The sequence below is a fragment of the Capricornis sumatraensis genome, chromosome 4 (assembly GCF_032405125.1).
Source record: "Capricornis sumatraensis isolate serow.1 chromosome 4, serow.2, whole genome shotgun sequence".
NCBI lineage: Eukaryota > Metazoa > Chordata > Mammalia > Artiodactyla > Bovidae > Capricornis > Capricornis sumatraensis.
Genome location: NC_091072.1, coordinates 119,539,087 through 119,562,904, shown reverse-complemented (window position 1 = coordinate 119,562,904; position 23,818 = coordinate 119,539,087). Strand labels below are relative to the sequence as shown.

General features: G+C 48.4%; 1 protein-coding gene across 5 annotated transcripts; it reads right to left on the bottom strand.

Annotated features, from left to right (window-relative positions):
* Positions 1-13,378: 13,378 nt before the first annotated feature.
* Positions 13,379-23,612, bottom strand: MPST (mercaptopyruvate sulfurtransferase). 5 transcript variants are annotated; one of them, XM_068970279.1, is made up of 4 exons: positions 23,449-23,535; positions 17,956-18,577; positions 15,793-15,795; positions 13,379-14,987 (listed from the first exon to the last, which is right to left on the bottom strand). In XM_068970279.1, the coding sequence occupies exons 1-4, from the start codon at positions 23,482-23,484 to the stop codon at positions 14,689-14,691; spliced, it is 960 nt and encodes a 319-aa protein (XP_068826380.1). In that variant the 5' UTR covers positions 23,485-23,535; the 3' UTR covers positions 13,379-14,688. The 5 variants fall into 5 exon arrangements, with proteins under 5 accessions (XP_068826380.1, XP_068826382.1, XP_068826384.1 ...); XM_068970281.1 differs by lacking the exons at positions 15,793-15,795; positions 23,449-23,535 and adding an exon at positions 23,545-23,612; XM_068970283.1 differs by lacking the exon at positions 15,793-15,795 and having other exon boundaries at positions 23,449-23,538.
* Between the last annotated feature and the right edge of the window lie 206 nt (positions 23,613-23,818).

The following is a 23,818-nucleotide window of genomic DNA, read 5'->3' as shown; positions in this document are numbered from 1 at the left end:
AAAGACTCAGATGCTGGGAGGGATTGGGGGCAGGAGGAGAAGGGGACGACAGAGGATGAGATGGCTGGATGGCATCACCGACTCGATGGAGGTGAGTTTGAGTGAACTCCGGGAGTTGTTGATGGACAGGGAGGCCTGGTGTGCTGCAACTCATGGGGTCGCAAAGAGTTGGACACAACTGAGTGACTGAACTGAAGTGAAACCAGGAGAATATCTTCAATGGATAATGTGGTTTCATGATAGAGCCAGAGATCATGCTAACAGAAATGCTCAAGCTGGAGCTCTCCCAAATCAAATTACTTTTGAGATGCTAACTGGTACAGGACAATTTGATGCTATAGAAGCTCAAATAGAGTGCCCTCCTTTGTTACATGAACAATTAAAAACAGTGGGATCGAATTACTCCTCAAGGGGAGCCTACAGGTAGCTACACGAAAATATTCCAAGGACCTAATGAAATGTATGCTGACTTTTTAGCTAGATTAGAAACTGCTATTTCCCATATTATAATTGGAGAAGAAGCCAAAAGGCAACTAGAGAAATTACTTGCTTATGAATGTGCAAATCAGGAATGTCAAAAGGCTATAGCTCCAATTCGTGAGACAGGGACTATTATTGATTGTTTGAAGGCTGTTGCAATCTAGGATCAGAAACTCAAAAGATGCAAATCCTAGCTGAAACAATGGTTGCTGCCTTAAGAAAGGGAAATGAAGGATGCTTTACAAGTGTAGACAAAAACCATTTGAAAAGGGACTGCCCTAAGAAAGCTAATTAAAAAAACCTCTAAAAATCTGCCTTCACTGCCGCTGCTATAGAGAAATGCATTGGGCCAAAGATTGTAAATCTAAATTTGACATTGAAGGGAAACCTATTCCGGGAAACTCCAAGCAGGGGACCCCCCAGGTCCCCTTCAACAAAAACCAGGGGCAAATTCCATCTTCTCCCTCAAACCCTCAACATCCAGCAATGCTGCCGTCGATATACCAGCCCTAAATGACATTCTCCTTTACCCTCAAGCAGTCCCTTCTAGAACAACTACAGGACTTTTTGGACCCCTGCCCCCACAGACCTTCAGTCTTTTACTTGGCTGATCTAGTTTGACTTCTAAGGGAATTACTGTTCACCCTGGAGTAATTGATTCAGATTATAAAAGAGAAATTCAAATTATGATGTTACCTCAGATTTTTATGGCAATTCAAAAAGGGGGATAAAACTGCTTAATTACTTCTTTTACCTTACATTTCTGTTAACTCCTCTGATGATACATGGATGGGCGGATTCAGCAGTACAGATCAAAAACAGTCCTTTTGGACATCATTGGTATCTGAATTTGCCCGGCCAACTATAAATATCAAAATTAATGGTAAAAGATTTTCTGGTCTCCTCTACACTGGATCTGATATTATTTCCAAACATTTATGGCCCAAATCCTGGCCTGTACAAAAAATTTCTTGCCAAATTGCAGGGATTTCTCAAACCAGAGTACAAGAGATTTATCACAGTACTCAGATTTATCCATGTGAGGGACCAAAAGGCCAACCTGCAACGTTAAGACCTTCTGTGATAGTTGCACCCCTTAATCTAATAGGAAGGGACTTACTTATGCAATGGCAAACTCAGTTATACATTCCACATTTTTCCTAGGGGTCACCGCTCATTTAACAAACAATACAATTATTAAAATAACTTGGAAGAATGACAAGCCTATTTGGACAGAGCAGTGGCCCCTCACGAAAGAGAAATTACAGGCGGCTAAGGAACTTATAGATACACAACTAGAATTAAAGCATATTGAGGAATCTTGTTCTCCCTGGAACTCTCCTATTTTTGTCATAAAAAAGAAATCTAACAAATGGGGTCTCCTAAAGACCTTAGAAAAGTTAATGCATCCATGAAACCTATGGGTGCATTACAACCAGGAATCCCATCACCTACCACTATTCCTCAAAACTGGCACATTATTATTATTGATTTACAAGATTGCTTTTTAAAATATACCTTTACACCGTTTAAACTGAGAGAGATTCTCTTTCTCTCTCCCTTATCCTAATCATATCGGACCTCATAAATGGTACCAATGGACTGTATTGCCACAAGGGATGACGAATTCTCCCACCATGTGTCAGTACTATGTAGCCAAAGCCCTTGAGCCTGTGAGAAAGCAATTTCCTAACTTTCTTGTTATTCACTATATGGATGATTATGTTGTTTTTGGCTCCATCTATCTTAGAAACTCAACACATTTGATATAGCTCAACTATGCTTTAAAAACTATGGATTAACCATTGCCCCTGAAAAAAATCAAACCTCTACACCTTACCATTACTTGGGGTTTGTTGTTAATAGACAACGTATTATCCTCAACTAACTCAGATCCCAGATCCGTACTGATAAATTATCAACCTTAAATGATTTTCAAAAGCTCTTAGGTGGTATGAATTGGATTGGACCTTCTTTAGGCATTGCTAATTATCAAATGAATAATCTATTTAATACTTTAAAAGGAGATCCTGATTTAAATAGCCCCCGTTCACTTTCTCAAGAGGCACCAGAAGAACTCTATTTAGTGCAAAATAAATCACACAAACAGTTTCTTACTCGCATCAAACTAGATTTGCCTCTGGAATTATTTATACTCCCCTCTCCTCATTCTCCCACAGGACTTCTTGCCCAACAAGAACACCCAGTAGAATGGATCTATACCCGTTTTAGGGGAATAAAGTCACTTACACCCTACCTTCATTTAATTGCTCTAATCATTATCAATGGAAGAAATAGGACTAAAACTCTAATTGGCTCTGGTCCTCATAAAATTGTAATACCTATCAATAAATCTCAATTTGAGAACGTATTACAAACTTCTACTGATATCCAAATAGCTTTTCTGGAATATTTTGGAGAAATTTCATTCCATTGTCCTTCTGGTAAGCTGTGGAATTTCTTCAAAAATACTGAATTTATTATTTCTCGCATTATCAGCTCACAGCCTATAACACAAGCTGAGGGGACTAAAAACGCCAAAGCTTTATTCTGGTCTCTTAAGGAATATAAAGTCTTTTATACTAAATTTCATTCTGCTCAACAAAATGAATTATATGCTCTTATTCAAGTTATTTGCCTACATCCTTACCCCATTAATATAGTCTCTGACTCTGTATGTTCAGTTTTTGTATTAAAAAATATAGAAACCTCCACCATAAACTCCAATCAACCTATTTTTCAACAACTCTTTTTCAAACTATAATCTGTTGTTAGAAACCGCAATTCTCCCATTTATATCACACATATTTGAGCACATTCTTGCCTTCCTGGCCCCATGACTCATGGTAATGAGCAGGCTGACAAACTGGTTTCCTTTGTTACTCTAGAGGAACAGCATGCTCCGTTTCATAACAATGCTGGTTCCCTACACCAGCTATGGAAAATCCCAGACCACCAGGCTAAAGAAATTATTAGTAATTGCTCTCCATGTAGACCCCTACATCTTCGACCCATCACACAAGGTATTAATCCTCACGGTTTGCAACCTAATGAACTATGGCAAATGGATGTAACTCATTGCCCTGAACTTTCTCCATTTTCTTTCTTGCTTGTCTGTATCAACACTAATTCTTCTTTTATCTGGGCCACAGCTCTTTGCGGTGAAGTTACACAACATGTTATAACTCACTTATTAGCTTGTTTTGTTGTAATGGGAACTCCTAGTTCTATAAAAACAGACAATGGCCCTGCCTATATTTCTAGACACTTTAAACAATTTTTACAATCTTTTTCTATTAAACATATTACAGGTATTCCTTATAATCCACAGGCACAAGGCATAGTCGAATGAGCACATCACACACTAAAGTTGCAAATAAAAAAATTTAAAAAGGGGGAATACACAGGAATCTAAAGCAGACTTTCCTAGATTCCAACATAAGATATTTTCTAAACTTATAACTATTGTTAATACAGCTTTATTTGTTTTAAATTTTTTAAACTTACCACAGGGAGATATCTTAACAAGAGCAGAAAAGCATTTCAAGGAACTGAAGGACACTTCTCTTCCTCTGCCCATTTGGTACCAAGACAGGTTAACGAAAAAATGGAAATATGGGAAACTAATCTTACAGGGAAATGAGTATGCTTGTATTTCCCCAGATGGATCCAACGAACTCACATGGCTTCCTCTTTGGAAGATTCAGCCCAAGGGGGCCCCCAGCCTTCAAAATAGAGACAAAACAACAAAAACCCCAGGAGGAAGAAATTCCAATACGGGTCATGGCAGCTCTAAAGATCTCCAGGAAGCGCCACCCTCGGCAGCATCAACCTTATGATCGCCCCACTTGGGGACACATAAAAACCCTTACTAATCAAGCTGAAAATTTGGTCTCTCAACAGGGAATGCCTCGGAGTCCTGAATACATTCTCCTGGCAATGCTCAGTCTGCTTGCCCGTGCCTCCCCCATTCAAGCTCTAACCAATCATACTTACTGGGCTTACAAACCCAACCCCTCTCTACTACCTGTGGACAGAGAAAGGACCAATCATTTCAACTAATGACTCTATACATAGGCCTTCTCCCTGGAGCACTAAAGGGCCCTCACACTCTGAAGAAGAAGGAAAACTAATTAATATTTCTCTAGGTTATGAAGTCCTTCCTTTGTGCATGGGCACAGCAGAATTATGCATAAACATTAGCCGGCAAACTTGGGCTTTCGCCCTGCCTCCCCAAAAGGATTTTCGGATGTTGCTTGGATTATTTACTTCCCTTTCTTTGTCTGTGGGCCATGTTTATACTGCTGAGACTTTAGGGAAAGAGTTAGGGAAAGAACAAAGAACATTATACAAAGGGTTTACTTATAAGAACTTTACATATGCTCCTGTTCGTTGGGACAAATGTCAAGCCAAATCAGGAAAATTAATGTTTGTGGCTAATCATACAATTGTTGATTGCAGACCCCATGGTATGTGGTTATCTAACTGCTCAGATGATATTAACAGCACTGTGTGTGACTATGCTACTCAAGTGACATGGAAGGTCACTGACACTACGATGGAGCATTACCGTGACAAAGGACTTCTTTGGTGGCTTGAAGGTGGATTAGCCCCAGCTTGTCCTAGAATCCTTGATAAACAGAGTGGGCTTGAACAATGGGACATCTGGAAGCTTGCTGTGAGCACTGAAGAACTTGGTACTCGGACCGGACGTTTCACAGGGACCAGTCGTGGTCATAGTGACTATTTCTTTCTCTGTAATCAGTCATATTTTATACAGGCCTGTGTCCCACTTCCTTTTGTTATAGCCATAGGAAATTTACAATTTAATAAGACTTTACTTTCTGTAACTTGTATTAATTGCAAACTAAATACTTGTCTTAACTCCTCTATGTCTTTAAGAAATGATTCCTTTTTGATTCTTCCATCTCAATGTAATTTGTGGTTACCAATAAATCTCCAACGACCCTGGGAAGAAGGTCCCATGGCTGGACTTGCATCCAGATTACTTACTAAACTGCTCCAATGATCTAAATGATTCGTTGGATGGCTGATTCTTGGCATTTTGGGGTTAATAGCTATTTGCACCACTGCTGCTGTCACTGGAGCTGCTTTACATACCTTGATTCAAACACATAATTTTATCCAAAATTGGACTGAAGATACTCATAATATATGGGCTACTCAGGCTGAGGTAGATGAAGATATTCAGGAGGAAATACAGGAATTAAAAACAGCCATCAAATGGGTTGGAGATCAATTAATAGGTTTGCAAAACCAAGTGATACTAAAATGTGGTTGGAATTCTACTCAAATTTTTTGAATTTGTGTTCAATTCAATCATAGTGTCTACAACTGGGAACAAATCAAATTTCATTTACAAAACATACATGATAATGCCTCTCTAAATGTACAATTACTGCAAAAGGAAATCTTTGAAACCTTTTCTAAATGTCTGCCCTCTTCTACTAATTTGGAAACTTTAGCTGAACAACTAGTTGATCAATTATCTGGGCTAGACCCACGAGGATGGTTGCAAAGTACCCACAGTATCAGGTCTGAAACTGTAACTTCAGTGATTGTCTTGGTAATTATATTTGTTGTTTATTGTTACCTCTCTATAAGGTTGGTTAATACTAAACAAACTCAATTGATCAGGACCTTTTTTACAAACATAATTAAACTAGGGGAATTTTCAGGAAGTATTTAACAGGAGGCTTCCTGTGTGCTGTTTTGGATCTGTCATGAATCCTCTGTTCCTTATTAATTCCTGAATATTCAAGAATTAAGAGGAGTGGCAAACTGCTCCTGGGGCTGAGAATGCATACATTTCCTTCCTTAGTTTTTCCATACAGTGATAAGAAACTATTTATGAGCCTCTTCCTTTTTATGAACCATACCATAAAAGTGATTATTTACAACCCTCTCTCTTTAATATGGATTGCCTTATGTTTCCTTGATAATTTGTAAGTCTGGGCTTTTGATCTTTATCTTTGCTGAACAAAGCTACCTTGTAAGACAGTACATATACCCACACTATGTTGACTAAAACACCCTTGTTCCATCAGAGCTTGGGTCCCCATGTCTTTCTTTTTCTCTCTCTTTCTTTCTCTCTCTCTCAGGTTAATTCTTTGGAGTGCAGAAGCCCGCTGAGCTCACTTTCTTGCCCAGGCTTGCAAGACGCTCACGAGAGGGCGTCCTGTGCCTATGTGAAGCAGTGCAAGTCCCATGTCAAGGGCTTTATTGGTTTTCTGCATAAACCAAGGAATATCAGCCTCTTTCTCTCTCTCTTTTACTTTCTTATCATCAACTCCAGACCACCAGCTTCCAGTCCATTAAAGGACCTCAGCACTGGACCACACAATTCTGCAGTTTATCACATGCTTGCACCTAATTACTGGGTGTGGTTGTTAGTATTAAATAATTGCCTCTTTCCTTCTGTTTTTTTTCTGCCAATTGCTACTATGTTCTTTGAAGAGAGGAAGTACAACTTTTATAAAGAGTCCTGGAGATACGCATCAAAGTGCACATATAACTTGGCAAACTGTCTAGCCTGGTTCCATTATTCCTCACCTGTGAGCAAAGGTGTAAGCATGTGTGAGTGCATTCCTATGGGGCTTCTGAACCCCCCACCCAGACAGAAACCCCAACCCCTCTTCTATGACCCCCTCTCCAGTTCTGTCTCACCATAATGAAACAATTCCATTCAGAATTCCAATCCCAGCCCTATCCTTCCTGAGATCTCAGGTGAGTCACCTGACCTAAGCCACCATCTTCCTTATCTGTAAAATGAGAGGAAGGGGTAATAACACCTATTTTTCAGGGTTGTTGGATTCAGTTCAGTTCAGTCGCTCAGTCGTGTCCGACTCTTTGCGACCCCATGAATCGCAGCACGCCAGGCCTCCCTGTCCATCAACAACTCCCAGAGTTCATTCAGACTCACGTCCATCGAGTCCGTGATGCCATCCAGCCATCTCATCCTCTGTCATCCCCTTCTCCTCCTGCCCCCAATCCCTCCCAGCATCAGAGTCTTTTCCAATGAGTCAACTCTTCTCATGAGGTGGCCAAAGTACTGGAGTTTCAGCTTTAGCATCAGTCCTTCCAAAGAAATCCTAGGGCTGATCTCCTTCAGAATGGACTGGTTGGATCTCCCTGCAGTCCAAGGGACTCTCAAGAGTCTTCTCCAACACCACAGTTCAAAAGCATCAATTCTTCGGCGCTCAGCCTTCTTCACAGTCCAACTCTCACATCCATACATGACCACTGGAAAAACCATAGCCTTGACTAGACGGACCTTAGTCGCCAAAGTAATGTCTCTGCTTTTGAATATGCTATCTAGGTTGGTCATAACTTTTCTTCCAAGGAGTAAGCATCTTTTAATTTCATGGCTGCAGTCACCATCTGCAGTGATTTTGGAGCCCCCAAAATAAAGTCTGACACTGTTTCCACTGTTTCCCCATCTATTTCCCATGAAGTGATGGGACTGGATGCCATGATCTTCATTTTCTGAATGTTGAGCTTTAAGCCAACATTTTCACTCTCCACTTTCACTTTCATCAAGAGGTTGTTGGATTAAGTGGGTACAACATACTTAGCATTGTCCCTGGATATGGAAAGTGCTTAGTAAAGAGGAGGGATTTTTAAATGTCTATTTTATTTAGTATTTATTTGGTTGCAGTGGGTTTAGCTGCCACACTCGGGCTCTTCCACTTTCATTGCAGCTTGCAGGACCTTTCGCCATGGCATGTGAACGCTTAGCTGTGCATGCTGGATCTAGTTCCCGAACCAGGGATTGAACCCAAGCCCCCTGAATTGGGAGCTTGGAGTCTTAGCCAATGGACCACCAGGAAAGTCCCAAGGAAGGTTTTTTAGGGTCTTTCTTAGCCCTGCCAGGATATTTATATACACATCAGATGCTCATTAAGCCCTGGCTATGTCACTGTGCTGGGGCCAGGAAGAGAACCATGAATAAGATATGCTACCCTCAAGGGCATCCAGGCACTTAAAAGGCGGCAGGAGTGACCTGAGTAGGACAGAATATCAGTAATTCATAAGGCATGGATGTCGGGCTCACTGTGCAGGCTCTGTTCTCACTGCTTGTATGAATCTGATCCTGTGAGGTGGGTACTGGATTATTCCATGACAGATGAGGAAATCAAAGCACACTCAGCCAGTGAGCTGGAGGTCCAGATGCCTCCGGAGGCTGGGCTCCGAACCCCATCCCCAATTGTTGTTCCACATGGAGTGAGGACGCACGGGCCAGGGGATTCAGAAAGGGGCTGCTGGCCTGTGCAGACCAGCCTCAGACCCAGAGCCATCTGTTCCACCCTCTCCTGTTGTTTCATCTCTTAGATCCTCCTCGCCACACCCATCACCGCCTGTCTGCTCTTCTCCACTAGGCCAGTTCCCCTTATGTCTTTATCCTCCATGCCCCAGATCCCAGTACAAGGCTTGTTCCTGAAGGTGTGTGCTGGAATTAATGACTGCACAGGTTGTATCTGTGTGTCTTTGGCATGGGGGTGGGGGTTGTGACCTGCACCAAGGCAGTGAGAACAGAGGTGGAAATCATGGGCCTGGGTGTTGATTGGCTATGGGGAAGAGAGGCCAGCTCTGGAGAACTGGCTGTCAGGCAGGTCTGGGCACAGGTGACCCCTGCGTGGTGGCCATGCATGCTGAGACAGGGGACATGGACAGAGGAGCAGGCAGTGGACGCCAGTGAGTTGCCGGAGGCCCTGGTTCACCAGTGGTTTAAGACCTAGAATAGTTGGCATCATCTGGAGACTGGGCCCACCTATAAGCAGATGGAGACTCTGGAGAGCATGATATTAACCAGGATTGACAGTGGTCAAGGACGATCAGGAGATGCAGGACTTGAGGACTGGAAAGTCACAGCAATGGGGGCCGTTCAGTTTAGGGGCAAACAGTGCTCACAGTAAAGTGATGAAACAAAGCCACAGAGAGTTCTGGTACCCTCAGTACACTGTGTCCCACCCCCTGTTAAATTTTGGCGTGCTTAAAATGATAAAGCTTCAGGTGAAGAGAACAAGCATGTGGACACCAAGGGGGAGAGAAAGGGTGGGATGAATTGGGATTGACATATATACACTATTGATACTATGTGTAAAATTGATAACTAGTGAGAACCTACTGTATAATCCAGGGGAATCTACTCAGTACTCCATGGTGACCTAATGGGAAGGAAATCCAAAAAAGAGGGGACACATATTGGAGAAGGAATTGGCAATCCACTCCAGTATTCTTGCCTGGGAAATCCCATGGACAGAGGAGCCTGGCAGGCTACAGTTCATGGGGTTGCAAAAGTGAGACAAGACTTAGAGACTAAACCACCACCATGTGTACATACAGCTGATTCACTTGCTGTACAGCAGAAACACAACATTGTAAAGCAACTATACTCCCATAAAAGTTGGTTAAAAAAATTATAAAGCTTCAGTTAATCTGAAAATTTCACCTCCTCCCAAATGACTCATCCTCCATACGTTAAGGATAATAAAGCTCCATCCTTCTTACACAGGGAATGACCTACAGTAGAAAATGTCTTAGATCGTTTGGAGTGCTCCCTTATCTGACATCACATCCACCCTGTATGCAGCAGGGCAGTTTGCTCCCATTTTCCAGATGAGATGACTGAGGCCCCAACTGGGAAGGGTCTGGAAAGCAGACCTTTTGGCGCCTCGAGCAGAGCCAGGACTGAATCAACACATCACTTCATTATTCAGCCCACTGTGCAGGGTGGGGGTTCCTTGGTGCCATGATCCCTCCAGGCAACAAGCCAGAGAGTGGACAAAATCCAGTGCACATGTGAGATGAGGCTTGCAAACTTCCAGTTGTCCCTGACTCAGAGGGGGGTGCTCAGCAAATATTTACCAAGTGGACAAAACTTTCATCATCCTTGCTGTACGATGTTGCAAGTTCCTGGAACACACATGGCGAGGCAGGATGGGTGCTGGCAAAGGCTGGGACCCTGCAGGGAACAGTTAATTATTCTGGGAGTTCAGACTTGCAAGGCAGAGCTCAGGAAGGCCCTGGGTCTTTCCTAGCCAACTCCTCTAAAGTTAAACCAACCGCAGCTCCGAGAAATCTAGAAAGACACGCCTCCATCTCCCTTCTCCCACCCCCGAGAATGTTGCCTCTGAACTTTTCTAGATGCATGGAGAACATTCCCAGGAGGAAAAAACCCCAGCTCAGATTAGCGGGTTCCTTGCTTGTGGGCAGAGGTGGGGGAGAGAAGGGTGATGGGTCTGGGGTTGGGGGTGGGAGCCTAACCAAATCTCCTTGCTCAAAACTCAGGGCCTGGCTCAAGATACTTGGCTACGTTCCACAAGCTTGCCACATGTGTATCCAAACCGAGTTCTACTCCCTTCTCCCCTTGATCCTGAAATTGGGAAAACCAACTCAGGTTTTCCTAATCCACCAGGGAGGCTCCTACCCTGAGAATTCTAACTCCCGTTAGGCTCCTCTCTCAAAATACCTGTGTGCCCTTAGGCAAATCACTCAATATCCCTGAGCCTGTCTTTCCACTTGTTGTTGTTCAATAGTTAAGTCACGTCTTATTCTGTGACTTCATGGACTGAAGCACGCCAAGCTTCTCTGTCCTCCACTGTCTCCTGGAGTTTGCTCAAATTCATGTCCATCGAGTTGGTGATGCTATCTAATCATCTCATCCTCTGCTGTCCCCTCTCCTCCTGCCTTCAATCTTTCCCAGCATAATGGTCTTTTCCAATGAGTTAGCTCTTCGCATCAGGTGGCCAAAGTACTGGAGCTTTGGTTTCAGCATCAGTCCTTCCAGTGAATATTCAGGGTTGATTTTCTTTAGGACTGACTGGTTTGATCTCCTCGCTGTCCAAGAGACCCTCAAGAGTCTTCTCCAGCACCACAGGTCGTAAACATCAAATCTTCAGCATTCAGCTTTCTTTATGGTCCAACTCTCACATCCATACATGACTACTGGAAAAATCAGAGCTTTGACTAGATGGACCTTTGTTGGCAAAGTGATGTCTTTGCTTTTTAACACCTTGTCTAGGTTTATCATAGCTTTTCTTCCAAAGAGCAAGCGTCTTTTAATTTCATGGCTGCAGTCAGTTTGCAGTGATTTTGGAGCCCAAGAAAATAAAGTCTGTTACTGTTTCCATTGTTTTTCCATCTACTTGCCATGAAGTGATGGGCCCAAATGCTATGATCTTAAGTTTTTGAATGTTGAGTTTTAAGCCAGCGTTTTCACTCTCCTCTTTCACCTTCATCAAAAGGCTCTTGTGAAATGAGTCTGTTGTAAAATAGATCATTTCACCATTTCTCTCTAAAAATATACCCTGGGCCAGTTGCTCCTTCCTGGCTGAGAGGCTTTTCCAGGGCTGGAACATAATTTTCATACTCATGTTCCCTTCCCCCAATGCTGGAAGTACAGGAGACACTCAACACGCTGATAAAGTAAAAGTCCTTTACAAAATAACTCGATATTGACTCTGTGCCTGCCGCCAACCTAAGCAGTTGCTATGGATTTTCTCATTGAATCCCTATGTTACTCAATGAAGGTATGATTACACTCATTTTGAAAGTGAAGAAACTGGGACTTCCCTGGTGGTCCAGTGGTGAAGACTCCACAATTCCCATGCAGGGGGCATAGGTTCAATCCCTGGTGGGAGAATGGATCCCATGTGTGGTTCACAACAAAAATAAATAGACAATTAAAAAGAAAAAGATGGGGGCTTCCCTGGTGGTTTGGTGGCGAAGAATCTACCTGCCAGTGCAGGAGACACCAGTTCGATCCCTAGTCAGGGAAGTGTGCCACAACTACTGAGCCTGCATTCTAGAACCCAGGAGCTGCAACTACTGAAGGCTTCAACCCCTAAAGCCTGTGCTCCATAAGAAGAGAAGCCACTGCGATGAGAAGCCCATGCACCGCAACTAGAGAAAACATGTGCAGCAATAAAGACCCAGCACAGCCAAAAATGAATAAATAAAAGTTTAACAGCAACAACAAAAGATGAAGAAACTGAGGCTCAAAGGGGCTCAGCCTTGTGTCCAAAGTCAGGCAGCCTTGCATGGGGCAGGGGAACTGGAAGCCAGATCAGACCTCACTTGTGTTTGCCAACAAACCCAACTCCTTGAAGAGGCAGGGACATTTTTAAGGGAGAAAATGCCGTTTGTCTGAAACCAGCTGGAAAGGAAGATCCCTAAACTGTTAAATTCAGTCCCCAGGGGAAAGGGCTTATGATGGGGAGATGGCGGTTCCCTCCATGCGGAGATCCCTGTTTATACTGGTCCTGACTGCTGTCATCAAGTATGGCCATTGCTTCTACAGCACTGGATAGAATTCCATGGATAGAGGAGCCTGGCAGGCTACAGTCCATGAGGTTGCAGAGAGTCAGACACTACTGAGTGCCTAACACATTCATTCACTCATGCAGCAAAAGAAGTAGAAGACAGCTGCCAGGGAGACATTTGGTCTCAGGACTGGAAGGCCTCTGGGGCCCCAGCACTGCTCAGAAAGCAGAAGGGACACTGGTGCTCAACTAGGGGCTTATTTTTGCCTCTTTGGGGACATTTGGCCTTATCTGGAGACATTTCTTTTTCTCACAACTGGTTGGTGCTGCTGGCATCTCATGGGTAGAGGCCACAAACACCATTAAACATCCTCTGATGCTCAGGATGCTCTTACAAAGAAAGATTATCCAGCCCAAATGTCAGTTGTCCCAAGGTTGAGAAGGCCTGAGCCATGAAGATAGGGCTCAGGGCTGGGCTTTAGGCCAGGTCCTTGTCTGAAATCCCTTCTTCGAAAGTACATATTATTCCCATTTTATAGGTAAGAAAGTTGAGGCTCAGAGAGGTGGGACTTCCTTTAGACCTTTTATTCAGAAAACCAGGATTCTGTCCCATTGGTTCCCCACCATCCCTGTGGACTTGAGAGAGATGACTCAGAGTCAGAGGTGAAAAAAAAAAACCAGTAAATTCAGAGTCAGAAAATCTGGATCTGGTTCCAGCTGTGTTGTGAGTCTATCGTGTGAGCTTGGGTAAGTCACTGCCCCTTCTAGTTTTTTTTTCCTTCTGGAGGTCCCCCCAGTACTGGCTGACACCTGGGCCTTTGCTACCAAGAGATGCCTCAGGGGCTGGAAGATGCCTGAGGGAGGGGTGACCCAGGTTCCGACAGAGGGTACCTGGGGCCTTCTGACACCCATGTCCATCCTTGTCCAAAGAATAAACATGGAGGGAGGAGAATAGATTGCTTCCCCTTGGGAAACCTGGGGAATAAGGGTTCTTTCCCCTTGAGTGGAAAGGATCAAAGCTCCTCATATTGCCCACCCCTAGGTAGCCCCAAAGGCAAGGCTCCAAAGGTGGCTCTCAGAGTCTGGAACTAGATTCCCCTTTAATTTGACTAAACTCTGCACTTCTCCAAAACATTCTGGATGGGCTAGAATGGGCCTCCTTGGTGTGGTACAGCCTCCTGTCTTGAAATGAAATGTATTACTTACCCATGGGGAGGGGCTGGCTTTGGGTGGGACTCCAGACATAGCACAGCAGATTCACCTTAAATAACCCAGTAGCCAGATGGGAGACCCCAGCAAAGATCCCCTGGAGAGGGCAATGGCTGCCCACTCCAGTTTTCTTGCCTGGGGAATTCCATGGATAGAGGAGCCTGGCAGGCTACAGTCCATGAGGTTGCAGAGAGTCAGACACTACTGAGTGCCTAACACATTCATTCATTCATGCAGCAAAAGAAGTAGAAGACAGCTGTCAGGGAGACATTCGGTCTCAGGACTGGAAGGCCTCTGGGGCCTCAGCACCGCTCAGAAAGCAGAAGGGACATGGTCCTCAAGACGCCCTGGCTCCATGGAGCTCCCGAGCTGGGCATGTTGGAGCCGTCAGCCCAGGAGTGGAGGAGAGCAGAGGCAGCCCTGCAGTCAGAAGGGTTTAGCACTTGACTGTTTTATTTCTTCAACAGAAGGGAAGTAGGGCTCCAGTTCAGCACCACGAGGGCAGCTCCCCTCCCCCTGTGCCCGCTGCCTCCTTCTCTGCTGCCTCCACTGGGAGCCCACAAGTCCACAGAGTTCCTGGCCTCTGGGGTGTCGCCCCATGTACCACCTGAGTTGTAGGAAGAAACACTATCCTGGTCAGAGCAGAGTTGGAACCACCAGGCCGGGTACTGCTGGTGGCTGGGTGTCACCCGAGCTTCCTGTGTCCTGCCACGCCTCAGTGGGTCTTCCCCCGGCCCTTGGAGATGATGTCCTCAGGTTGGGCACGCATGTACCACTCCACCCAGGAGCCGTCGTAGATGGGTACATCCGGCTTGCCACAGAGGTAGGCCCCCAGGGCCACGTGGCAGGCTGTGACGCCGGAACCGCACGTGGCCACCAGGGGTAGGGACAGGTCCACCTTCTTGTCCTGGAAGAGGCGGCGGATCTCCTCGGGGCTCTTCTCCAGCCCGTCCTCAGTCAGGAAGTCTGTGAATGGGATGTTGATGGTGCCAGGGATGTGGCCGGGCTCGATGCCTGCAACAGGAGAGCAGGAGGCAGGGAACAAACGTTTGCACAAGGGCGGTAGAAATGGTCCCTGCAGGACTGAGAACCTTCCATGCAGCCACGCCGCTACCCTCTCTAAGCATCATCTCAGGTAGTCCGCACAAGCAGGAAACCCAGGCAGCCACTGTCTACAGGAATCTGTTTTACAGGACATGCTGAGGTTTGCTACTGTCCAGTGTCACGCATCTAGTGAATTGCTGCCTGGAATCCGAACCCAGGACTCAGACTCCACAGAAGCACCTCTGCCCCAGGTTTCCTGAAGACTGACTGTGCTGACAATTAGAGGAAGTTCTAGGTAAATGCATGCTGGCATACTCGTTATTTTGCGTGTGTGCTCAGTAGCTTCAGTCACGTCCAACTCTCTGCAACCCCATGGACTGTAGCCCACCAGGCTTCTCTGTCCATAGGATTCTCCAGGCAAGAATACTGGAGTGGGTTGCCATTTCCTTCTCCAGGGATGATGGGTGTTACTAAAAGGCCCTCTTGGGTGGCATGGGGATATATTGCATATCGTAAATAACAGTAACACACAGTGACAGGAATCACTGTAGCTGACCTTACTGAGGGTTTACTTTGTGCTAGGAGCCCCTCAGTTGTATTTCTACCTTTAATCCTTGCTCTAATACTATGGGAAAGCAATTACTCTTCTCCTTTTTGTACAGACGAGGAGAAAGAGGCACATGGAACAGACTGGCCCAAGCTAGTCAGAGCAGAGAGGCCCCAGAGCCTGTGCTGCCAAGCAGGACCCACTGCCTGGGAGGGGGAGGGGCAGGACCCACTGCCTGGGAGGGGGAGGGGCAGGAAAGCTCCTCTGAGTGAGCCCTGAAGGCAGAATAAGATTTAACCAGGTTGAAGGGTCTGGGTGGTAGAAGTTGAGAGCATCCCAGGCAGAGGGCATCAAGCAGGCCAGGTCTCAGGCTGTGGACGGGGGACAATGGGGACACTGATATTCTCCACTGATTTAGCTGGAGCCTGTACACACATCAGCTCGTTCACCTTGACAACAGGCCGGCTGGGCGTTGATCCTTATCTTCCATTTCACGAATGAGCAAGCACATGGAGGTAAGCATTAAGCACCTCTGTAAAGACCCACAGCCAGGGAAGCACATGTTAATTATCCCACTTCCCATTTCTCAAGTGCATCCTGTATGTGCAAACACGGAGCTAAGTGCTTAACACACTTGCTCTCATTTAACCCTCCTTTAAGCTCCATGTTCTGCTCTGACTTGACCACACAGAAGCTGCAGTTCAGAGACCAGGTGACCTGCCAGGTGTCACACAGCTGGTGCAACCCGGGGAGAGCTCTGAACCCAGGTCTGGCTCTGGCTTGCTGCCCTACATTGCTCCATCACCCCCACCTCCACCCAGGGGCTAAGCTGAAGGGTCCCACAGGTTCAAGGTGGTATTCCTATTAGGCTGAATCATCTCAAACTGCCACTAACTTAGGTTCAAAAAAGCTTGGCCATCAGCAGTTTCCCACAGTCATGTCTACACAGCTCTGCAGGGTTCCCTGTGTCGGGACCTCTCTGGACACCATCCAGCTGCTGGGTTAGTCTTCAGGACGCACCGGGAGCATGGTCCTTGCCCTCAGATCACCCTAACAGTGCTAGGACAGGGTGAGCCCAGGCTGCTGTAGAAACAGAAGCTCCAGCCAGCCCTGATTCAGGGGTAGAGGGATGCATTCCGGGAGAGCTTCCCAGAGGAAGAGGCAAGTTCCCTGCGCCCTCCTCAAAGCAGACATGAGAGAAATAACTGGGGGATTACTGGCTGTTCAGCGCAGTTAAAGGTACTGCACTGGAGTTCAATGCCTGGCTGCCTCCTGAGATCTGGGAAAAGGTGGCCCTTCTAAGGCTCCACATCCCCTTCTGTATGAGAAGAGCACCCATCTCACGGGATCTTTTTTTTGGCCGTGCTGGGTGTTCCATGCAGCACACAGGCTTCTCTTGTTGCAAGAGAACAGGCTCTCTAGTTGTGGCTCAGGCTTAGTTGCGCTGCAGCATGTGGGATCTTAGTTCCCCAATTAGAGGTGGAACCCATGTGCCCTGCATTGGAAGGCAGATTTTTAACCACTGGACCACCAGGGAAAGAAGGAAATGGCAAACCCCCTCCAATATTCTTGCCTGAAGAATCCCAGGGACAGAGGAGTCTGGTGGGCTACAGTCCATGGGGTCACAAGAGAGTTAGACACGACTCACCGGCTAAACAACAACCACCGGGGAAGTGCTCTTGCGAGATCATTAAAAAGCTCACACCAAAGTGGTTACTGATCCACCTGCTTTGTGGGGACCCCTTCCCAACCCTGCTCCTTACAGAAGGGGATGTGAAGCTTTAGAATGGCTGCCTCTCCTCAGATCTCAGGAAGCAGCCAGATGTTGAACTCCATGGGGAGCCCAGCCCATGTGGGAGAGGCCCTGACCCAGCCGAGGCCAGCAACCACCCTCTATTCAGTTTCTGCTCCAATCTGGGGCAGCAATCTCTCTCTGTACTTGAGGCTCCTCTGTCCTGGTCTCTGCTAGCCTTTGGCCCCTCTGATGACTTTCATTCTCCACTTTCTCTCTCCTCTTTCCTGGCTCCATCACCCTCAGAGATGGTGGTAGACTTGATCAAGCACCATCTATGTAGGGCTTTCCCCCAACTGGGCCTGTCCTCTCCTCTCATTTGGCAGTGACCCCCATCCACAGTACTGGGAGAGGGCTGTTTGGATTCTCACACTTATACAGGGCATTCTGGGTTTCCAACTAGTTTGGGGGTGGAGGCAGGGCAAATATTATTGCCTCCACTTTAGAATAAAGCCCAGTGAGACGACTAGAAACTGGGTCTTCACCCGCGCTGTGGGGTGAATCTCAGCTGGCACCCCACCACCCCACCCTTTAAGGCAAGAGTGAGGCGAGGGCAGTGCTCAGGCAGGGACTTCCTGGGCGCTTTGCTCATTGGTTACCGTCTCGGGGCTCAGGCTCTGTGCCCTGGAAGCGGCCGGCGGCACGGGCATCCACCACCTGGAAGCGTCGGGATTCAAGATTCTCCTTGATGTCCTCGTATGTCTTGATGTAGGCGGGGTCCAGCACTGCGTGGAACTCGGCGGGCTCTGGACGGCTCTTGCCTGAGCTCAGCGGGAGGCCCTGGCGCAGCCAGTTGCGGAGGCCACCGTCGAGCAGAGATACCGTGCGGTGGCCGAAGACGCGGAACATCCACCAGACGCGCGGCGCCGCGTAGAGGCCCTGATCGCTGGCGTCGTAGACCACCACGTGGGTGGCGGCACCCACGCCCAGGCGGCCCGCGTACTCTGAGAAGTGTGCGGCGCTGGGCAGCATGTGGTCATAGGGCGACGTGCGGTCGCTGCACTGGTCGATGTCAAAGAAGGCGGCGCCCGGGATGTGGCGCTCCTCGAACTCGCGGCGCGCGTCGCGGCCCAGCTTGGCCAGGTACCACGAGGCATCGAGCAGCCGCAGGGGCTGCCCGGCCCGTGGGGCCCGGAGTGCCTCAGCCACCCACTGTGCTGACACGAGCGCGCGGAAGAGCTGCTTCGAGGCCATGGCGGCGGCGACACTGGGGCTGCAGGCCTGGGCAACAAGGAGGAGGTCAGGAGGTTATTAAGGAAGAGGCCAGTGGCCCAGGGGCAGGAAACGTCTGTGCCCCTGGGGCAAGGGCGGGGTCCAGGGCCCGAGAGCTCAGTGGAGCCTAGGGAGGGCAGAGTCCAGGGAACCCGGAAAACCAGCGGTGGTAAACCCAAGATACAGACTTAGATCACCGGAGCCTCCCCTCCCTTGCCCTGCTAAGCCTGGGTATATACACCAAGCAATTACCAGAATGACCATGACCCCTTAGAAGGGGCAAGGCAATGGCTCTCACCACTGCTTGAGGTGGGGTGCATAGGGAGACAGCCCAATTAGGAGAAGGCCCTGCTGGCTTCCCAGGTGGCCCTAGTGGTGAAGAACCCATCTGCCAATGCAGGAGACATAACAGACTTGAGTTCTATCCCTAGTTTGGCAAGATCCCCTGGAGAAGAGCATGGCAGCCCACTCCAGTACTCTTGCCTGCAGAATCCCATGGACAGAGAAGCCTGGTGGACTACAGTCCATACATAGGGTCGAAGAGTCGGACAGGACTGAAGTGACTTAGAACGCAAGCGCCTGGCACTTTAAGGCAAGTAGGGGCAAAGTCTTAGCCCCTCCCTAAGGTGCAGCTCAGCTTTGCTTGCAATCAACCAAAATCTTTGGTGGAATTCACCCATTCATCAAACATTTATATAAAACAGCCTCAGAGGACTAGCAACTGGAATTAGTAAATTAATCCTCCTTCAGTGCAGTTTACTCAGTCATGTCCGACTCTACAACCCCATGGACTCCAGCACGCCAGGCTTCCCTGTCCATCACCAACTCTCAGAGCTTGCTCAAACTCATGTCCATTGAGTTGGTGATGCCATCCAACCATCTCATCCCTATGTGTGCTTTAATCCTCACAACACCTTACAACACTACAGGACACAGGGTAGGCTCTCAATTATTTGTTACATGAGTAACCTCAAGAAGGTTTGTATTCTTCTCATTGTTTCCTGGAGAGGACACTGAAGTTCACAGAAGTGCACTAAAGACCAAGGGTCAACAGCCAAGAAGTGGTAGTGGTGCCAGGCTTCACAGCAACTGCCAGGCAGTTCAGCAAAGTCTGATTTCACTCTTTGAGTTTCCGCTCTTGGGGCTTTCCTGGCCTGCATTACAGGAGACTGGGGTTCAATCTCCTGGGGAAGATCCTCTGGAGAAGGAAATGTCAACCCACTCCAATATGCTTGTCTGGAGAATTCCATAGACAGAGGAATCTGGTGGGCTATAGTCCATGGGATCACAAAGAGTTGGACACGACTGAGCGGCTAACTTTCTTCCTCTCTGGAAACAGCGATTAGGGCCTCATTCCCCACCCTCTTCTCTCCCTTGCAGGCCAGCAGTTCTGAGTATAGCAGTTTACCAGCCCACCATGACAAGTCAGCTCACAGCCTTCCAGGGCCAGGCTCCAAAGCGTGGACACCCTAGGTGCCTTTGGGCAGGTTAGAGAAAGGTGCCCCTTCTGCCAGGCAGAGGCACAGTCTCCACCAGAGTGCGTGGCTGGGTGAGTGGAGTTCGAGCTACAGGTAAGCCCCCCCCACCGCCTTGGCTGTGTACCCACCAGTGCAGGGTGCAACCTTGCATCCATGCCAAGCAGCCCTGCCACCAAGGGGAAGGGGGTGGATAGAGAATGGAGCATTTTGTGGAGTGCTCCTGCAGGCCATGTACTAAGCAACACAGCCTTCAGCAGTCACTAGGTGGGGCTGCCTGTTTCTGAATGAGACCACTGGTGGTTAGAGATAAAAATGCCTTGCCCTAGTCACAGAGCTGGTTAGGGGCAGCCTCAAGGTTTACAATTGGGTTGTAACTTCTGAGGCTAAAGTTCCCCAGCCTGAAGGTCAGTGAGGACCAGGGCCTAGTGTGTCCACAGTGTAATATCTGGCGCCGTCTCTCCCTCAGTCTCGGTGCAGCCTGGCTTTTAGGAACCCTGCTGCCCATGTGACCAGGCCCTGGGAGTTGGCAGCCACAGGCCTGCTCAAGGAAAGTAATTGCAGGACTTCCCTGGTAGTCCCGTGGTTAAGACTCTGCCTGCTGATGCAGGGGACACGGGTTCAATCCCAGGTCTAGAGAAAACCCACATGCTCATGCTGCGGGGCAGCTAAGCCGGTGCACCGCAACTACTGAGCCTGTGCTCCAGAGCCCCGGAGCCACACTCCTGACCCTGAGTGCTGCATCCGCTGAAGCCTGCATGCCCCAGAGATGGTGCTCCGCAACAAGAGAGGTCACCACGGTGAGAAGCCTGAGCACAACAAAGAGCAGCCCCCGCTTGCTGCAACTGGAGGAAACCTGCATGCAGCAACCAAGACCCAGTGGTGCCAAAAAGAAAGAAAAGAGACACAACATAAGTGTAGAAAGTCCAGAGTTCAGTGGGAGCAGAGGGGCACACTCACTCAGCCTGAGATGTGAAGGTGGGAGGAAGGGAAAATCCAAGCTGATTTGACATGTTCAGGGTGAGGCTGCCAGAGGCTTTGGCTACGGGGTGATCGCAGTGCCTGTGGGTTACATTGCACTAGGTTATGTTGAGGGATGCAGCAGGCCTCTACTTGGTGTTGGAGAAGACTCGTGAGAGTCCCTGGGACTGCAAGGAGATCCAACCAGTCCATCCTAAAGGAAATCAGTCCTGGGTGTTCAGTGGAAGGACTGATGTTGAAGCTGAAACAACAATATTTTGGCCACCTGATGTGAAGGGCTGACTCATTTGAAAAGACCCTGATGTTGGGAAAGATTGAAGGCAGGAGGAGAAGAGGATGACAGAGGATGAGATGGTTAGATGGCATCACTGACTCAATGGACATGAGTTTGGGTAAACTCCAGAAATTGGTGATGGACAGGGAGGCCTGGCGTGCTGGGGTTCACGGGGTTGCAAAGAGTCGGATACGACTAAGCGACTGAAATGAACTGAACTGAACTACCTGGATATGACTGAGTGACTGAAATGAACTGAACTGAACTACCTGAAGACCCCATGGTGAACCACAGCAGCCCCTCCCCACTCCTCATTCTTGAGGCTCCTTGGTTTTTTCCACAGGGATCTATTTAGAGTGGAAAGAACGCTGACTTGGGAGCCAGAGCCCCTCCAAAGTCAGTGCCAGTCCCATGCCTGTCTTAACCAGGTGTGTGCTGGGCGGGCATGAGGGACCCACAACCATTTCCATTTCTTATAATTGAGCTTCCAATCTTCACCTCTTAATGGTGAAAATTAAAAAATGAACATCAAGTGTTAGTCACTCAGTCATGTTTGACTCTTTGTGGCCCCATGGACTTTAGCCATCAGGCTCCTCTGTCCATGGAATTCTCCAGGCAAGAATAATGGAGTGGGTTGCCATTTCCTTCTCCAGGGGATCTTCCTGACCCAGGGATCAAACCCGGGTCTCCTGCATTGCAGGCAGATTCTTTACGGACTGGGCCAGAAGGGAAGCCCCAGTGAACATCAAAGTGCCACCATAATGCCCTGCATATGGCTGGTTTTAATAATCATTAAAGACAGCTTCATAAAAATCCCATTATTTCTTCAAAGTTACTCTCATGGGTGGCCTCTGATCCATCGTCAGCAAGTCTAGAATGGGGACTTCAGAGGTCTGAGGTCATCCTGACACACACACACACACACTCCCTATGCTGGACTGGCAGTTCCCCTCAAGGACGGTGGGAGGTAGAGGAGGTTTTGGGAGAGCAGGCCACGTGTGTAACTGAAGGGTGTGGACCAGGTTCCAAGGTGCTTGGGCAGGCCTGGATGGCTGTAGGTGGGGCTGCTCCGGGAGTCAAGGACCCCCAGACAAACAGAACAGGCCCAGGCCCATCTCCCGGGTGCACGCTGTGCTAGGGGAGGCGTGAGTGCCAGGCTGCCGTCCGGGATGGGCCCTGGAATAGCAGGGTTCAGTCAGACTCGACCTTCTACAAGGGTTTCCTGGTCTTGTACTTCCTGGCCCTCTCTCTCCCTTGACTGCAAAGCACAAAGCTCAGAGAATTCCCTGGGTAAATGCTTATCAAAGTACGAATTTTTGCAACTTTCCGTGAGACTATCATTGTTTCAGCATAAAAAGAATTTTTTCCAAGGGGGATGAAAAAAGCACTCCAAGCATACATAATAGCATATACAAAAACTGTGTAGGGGCTGGTAGGGGTGTCCCAATAGCTTGCAAGAAGCAGTTGTTAGATTTTCAGATATTAAGCCAACTGGTTGTTAAACACAGCCATTATTAAAAATTAAATTATATACACTTATAATGAAATAGGTTAAGGACAAAGGCAGTTTAAAAAAAAAATATGTGACTTCAGGGATGAGCAAGTAAACAAAAGCAGCCTCTGCCACATGGGCTTCAGATCCAGGATTAACAAATGGCCTGGCCTCAATGTCACCGCGAGCCCCTGGGCAACTCTTTTCCAAGTCTTTAAAGAAGTTTCTGGCCTACTCCCAGGGTTGTTATGGGAAGTAAGTGACAGCTGTAGGAGTCCCCAGTAAAGTGCCTCACCAAGCAGGCCTTGACAAATGTTAGTTTCGCTTCACTCCAGCAAGTTCTTTGCCAGTTCGTCCTCCTGGAGCCTGTGGGTCAGTTGATAGTCCTCCTCCCTGTCACCAGGCGACAACCCCCTCCCCCTGCCACTTACCCCGACTCCGCCTAGTGGGCCGCCCCCCAGCGGCCGCGGACTGCCGTCCTTCCCTCCTGGACTACGGAAGGGGTGCTGCTTCCCTCCTAGACTACGGAAGGGGTGCGTCTTCCCTCCTAGACTACGGCCCCTTGCTCTGCTCAGGCCCCTCGGGGGAGCCCCACGCTGCGCACCCCGACGATCGGCCTCCCCCTAAAGAAAGGCAAGAGCCACGCCGCAGCAGTTACCGGAGTCGCGGGCTCCCGGCTTCCGGGTTCGTCCATGACCTCGCGCAGAGAGCCCCCTCCCCGAGCCCTCAGCAGTACCCTCCTCCCGCCACCAACCTGCTGCGGGCCAAAGGGAGGAGACTCCGGCACAGCCCACCGCCCCGGCCACTGGGAGCCTCGGCTGCCGGCACCTTCCACTGGCCGGGCCTTGGGGGGAAGCCCGCGCCACCGAGCCCCGCCCCGCGCCGCCCCCCTCCGGCCGTCCGGTTTCCTCCTGGGTCCCCGCGGGTTCTAGAGGCGCCGAGAGCCCGGGGACAGGCCCGGGGCAGGCGCGGCGCGGGGCCGGGGCGTATGGAGTGGCGGGCGGCGCGCGATCCCCCCCGCGGGTGGC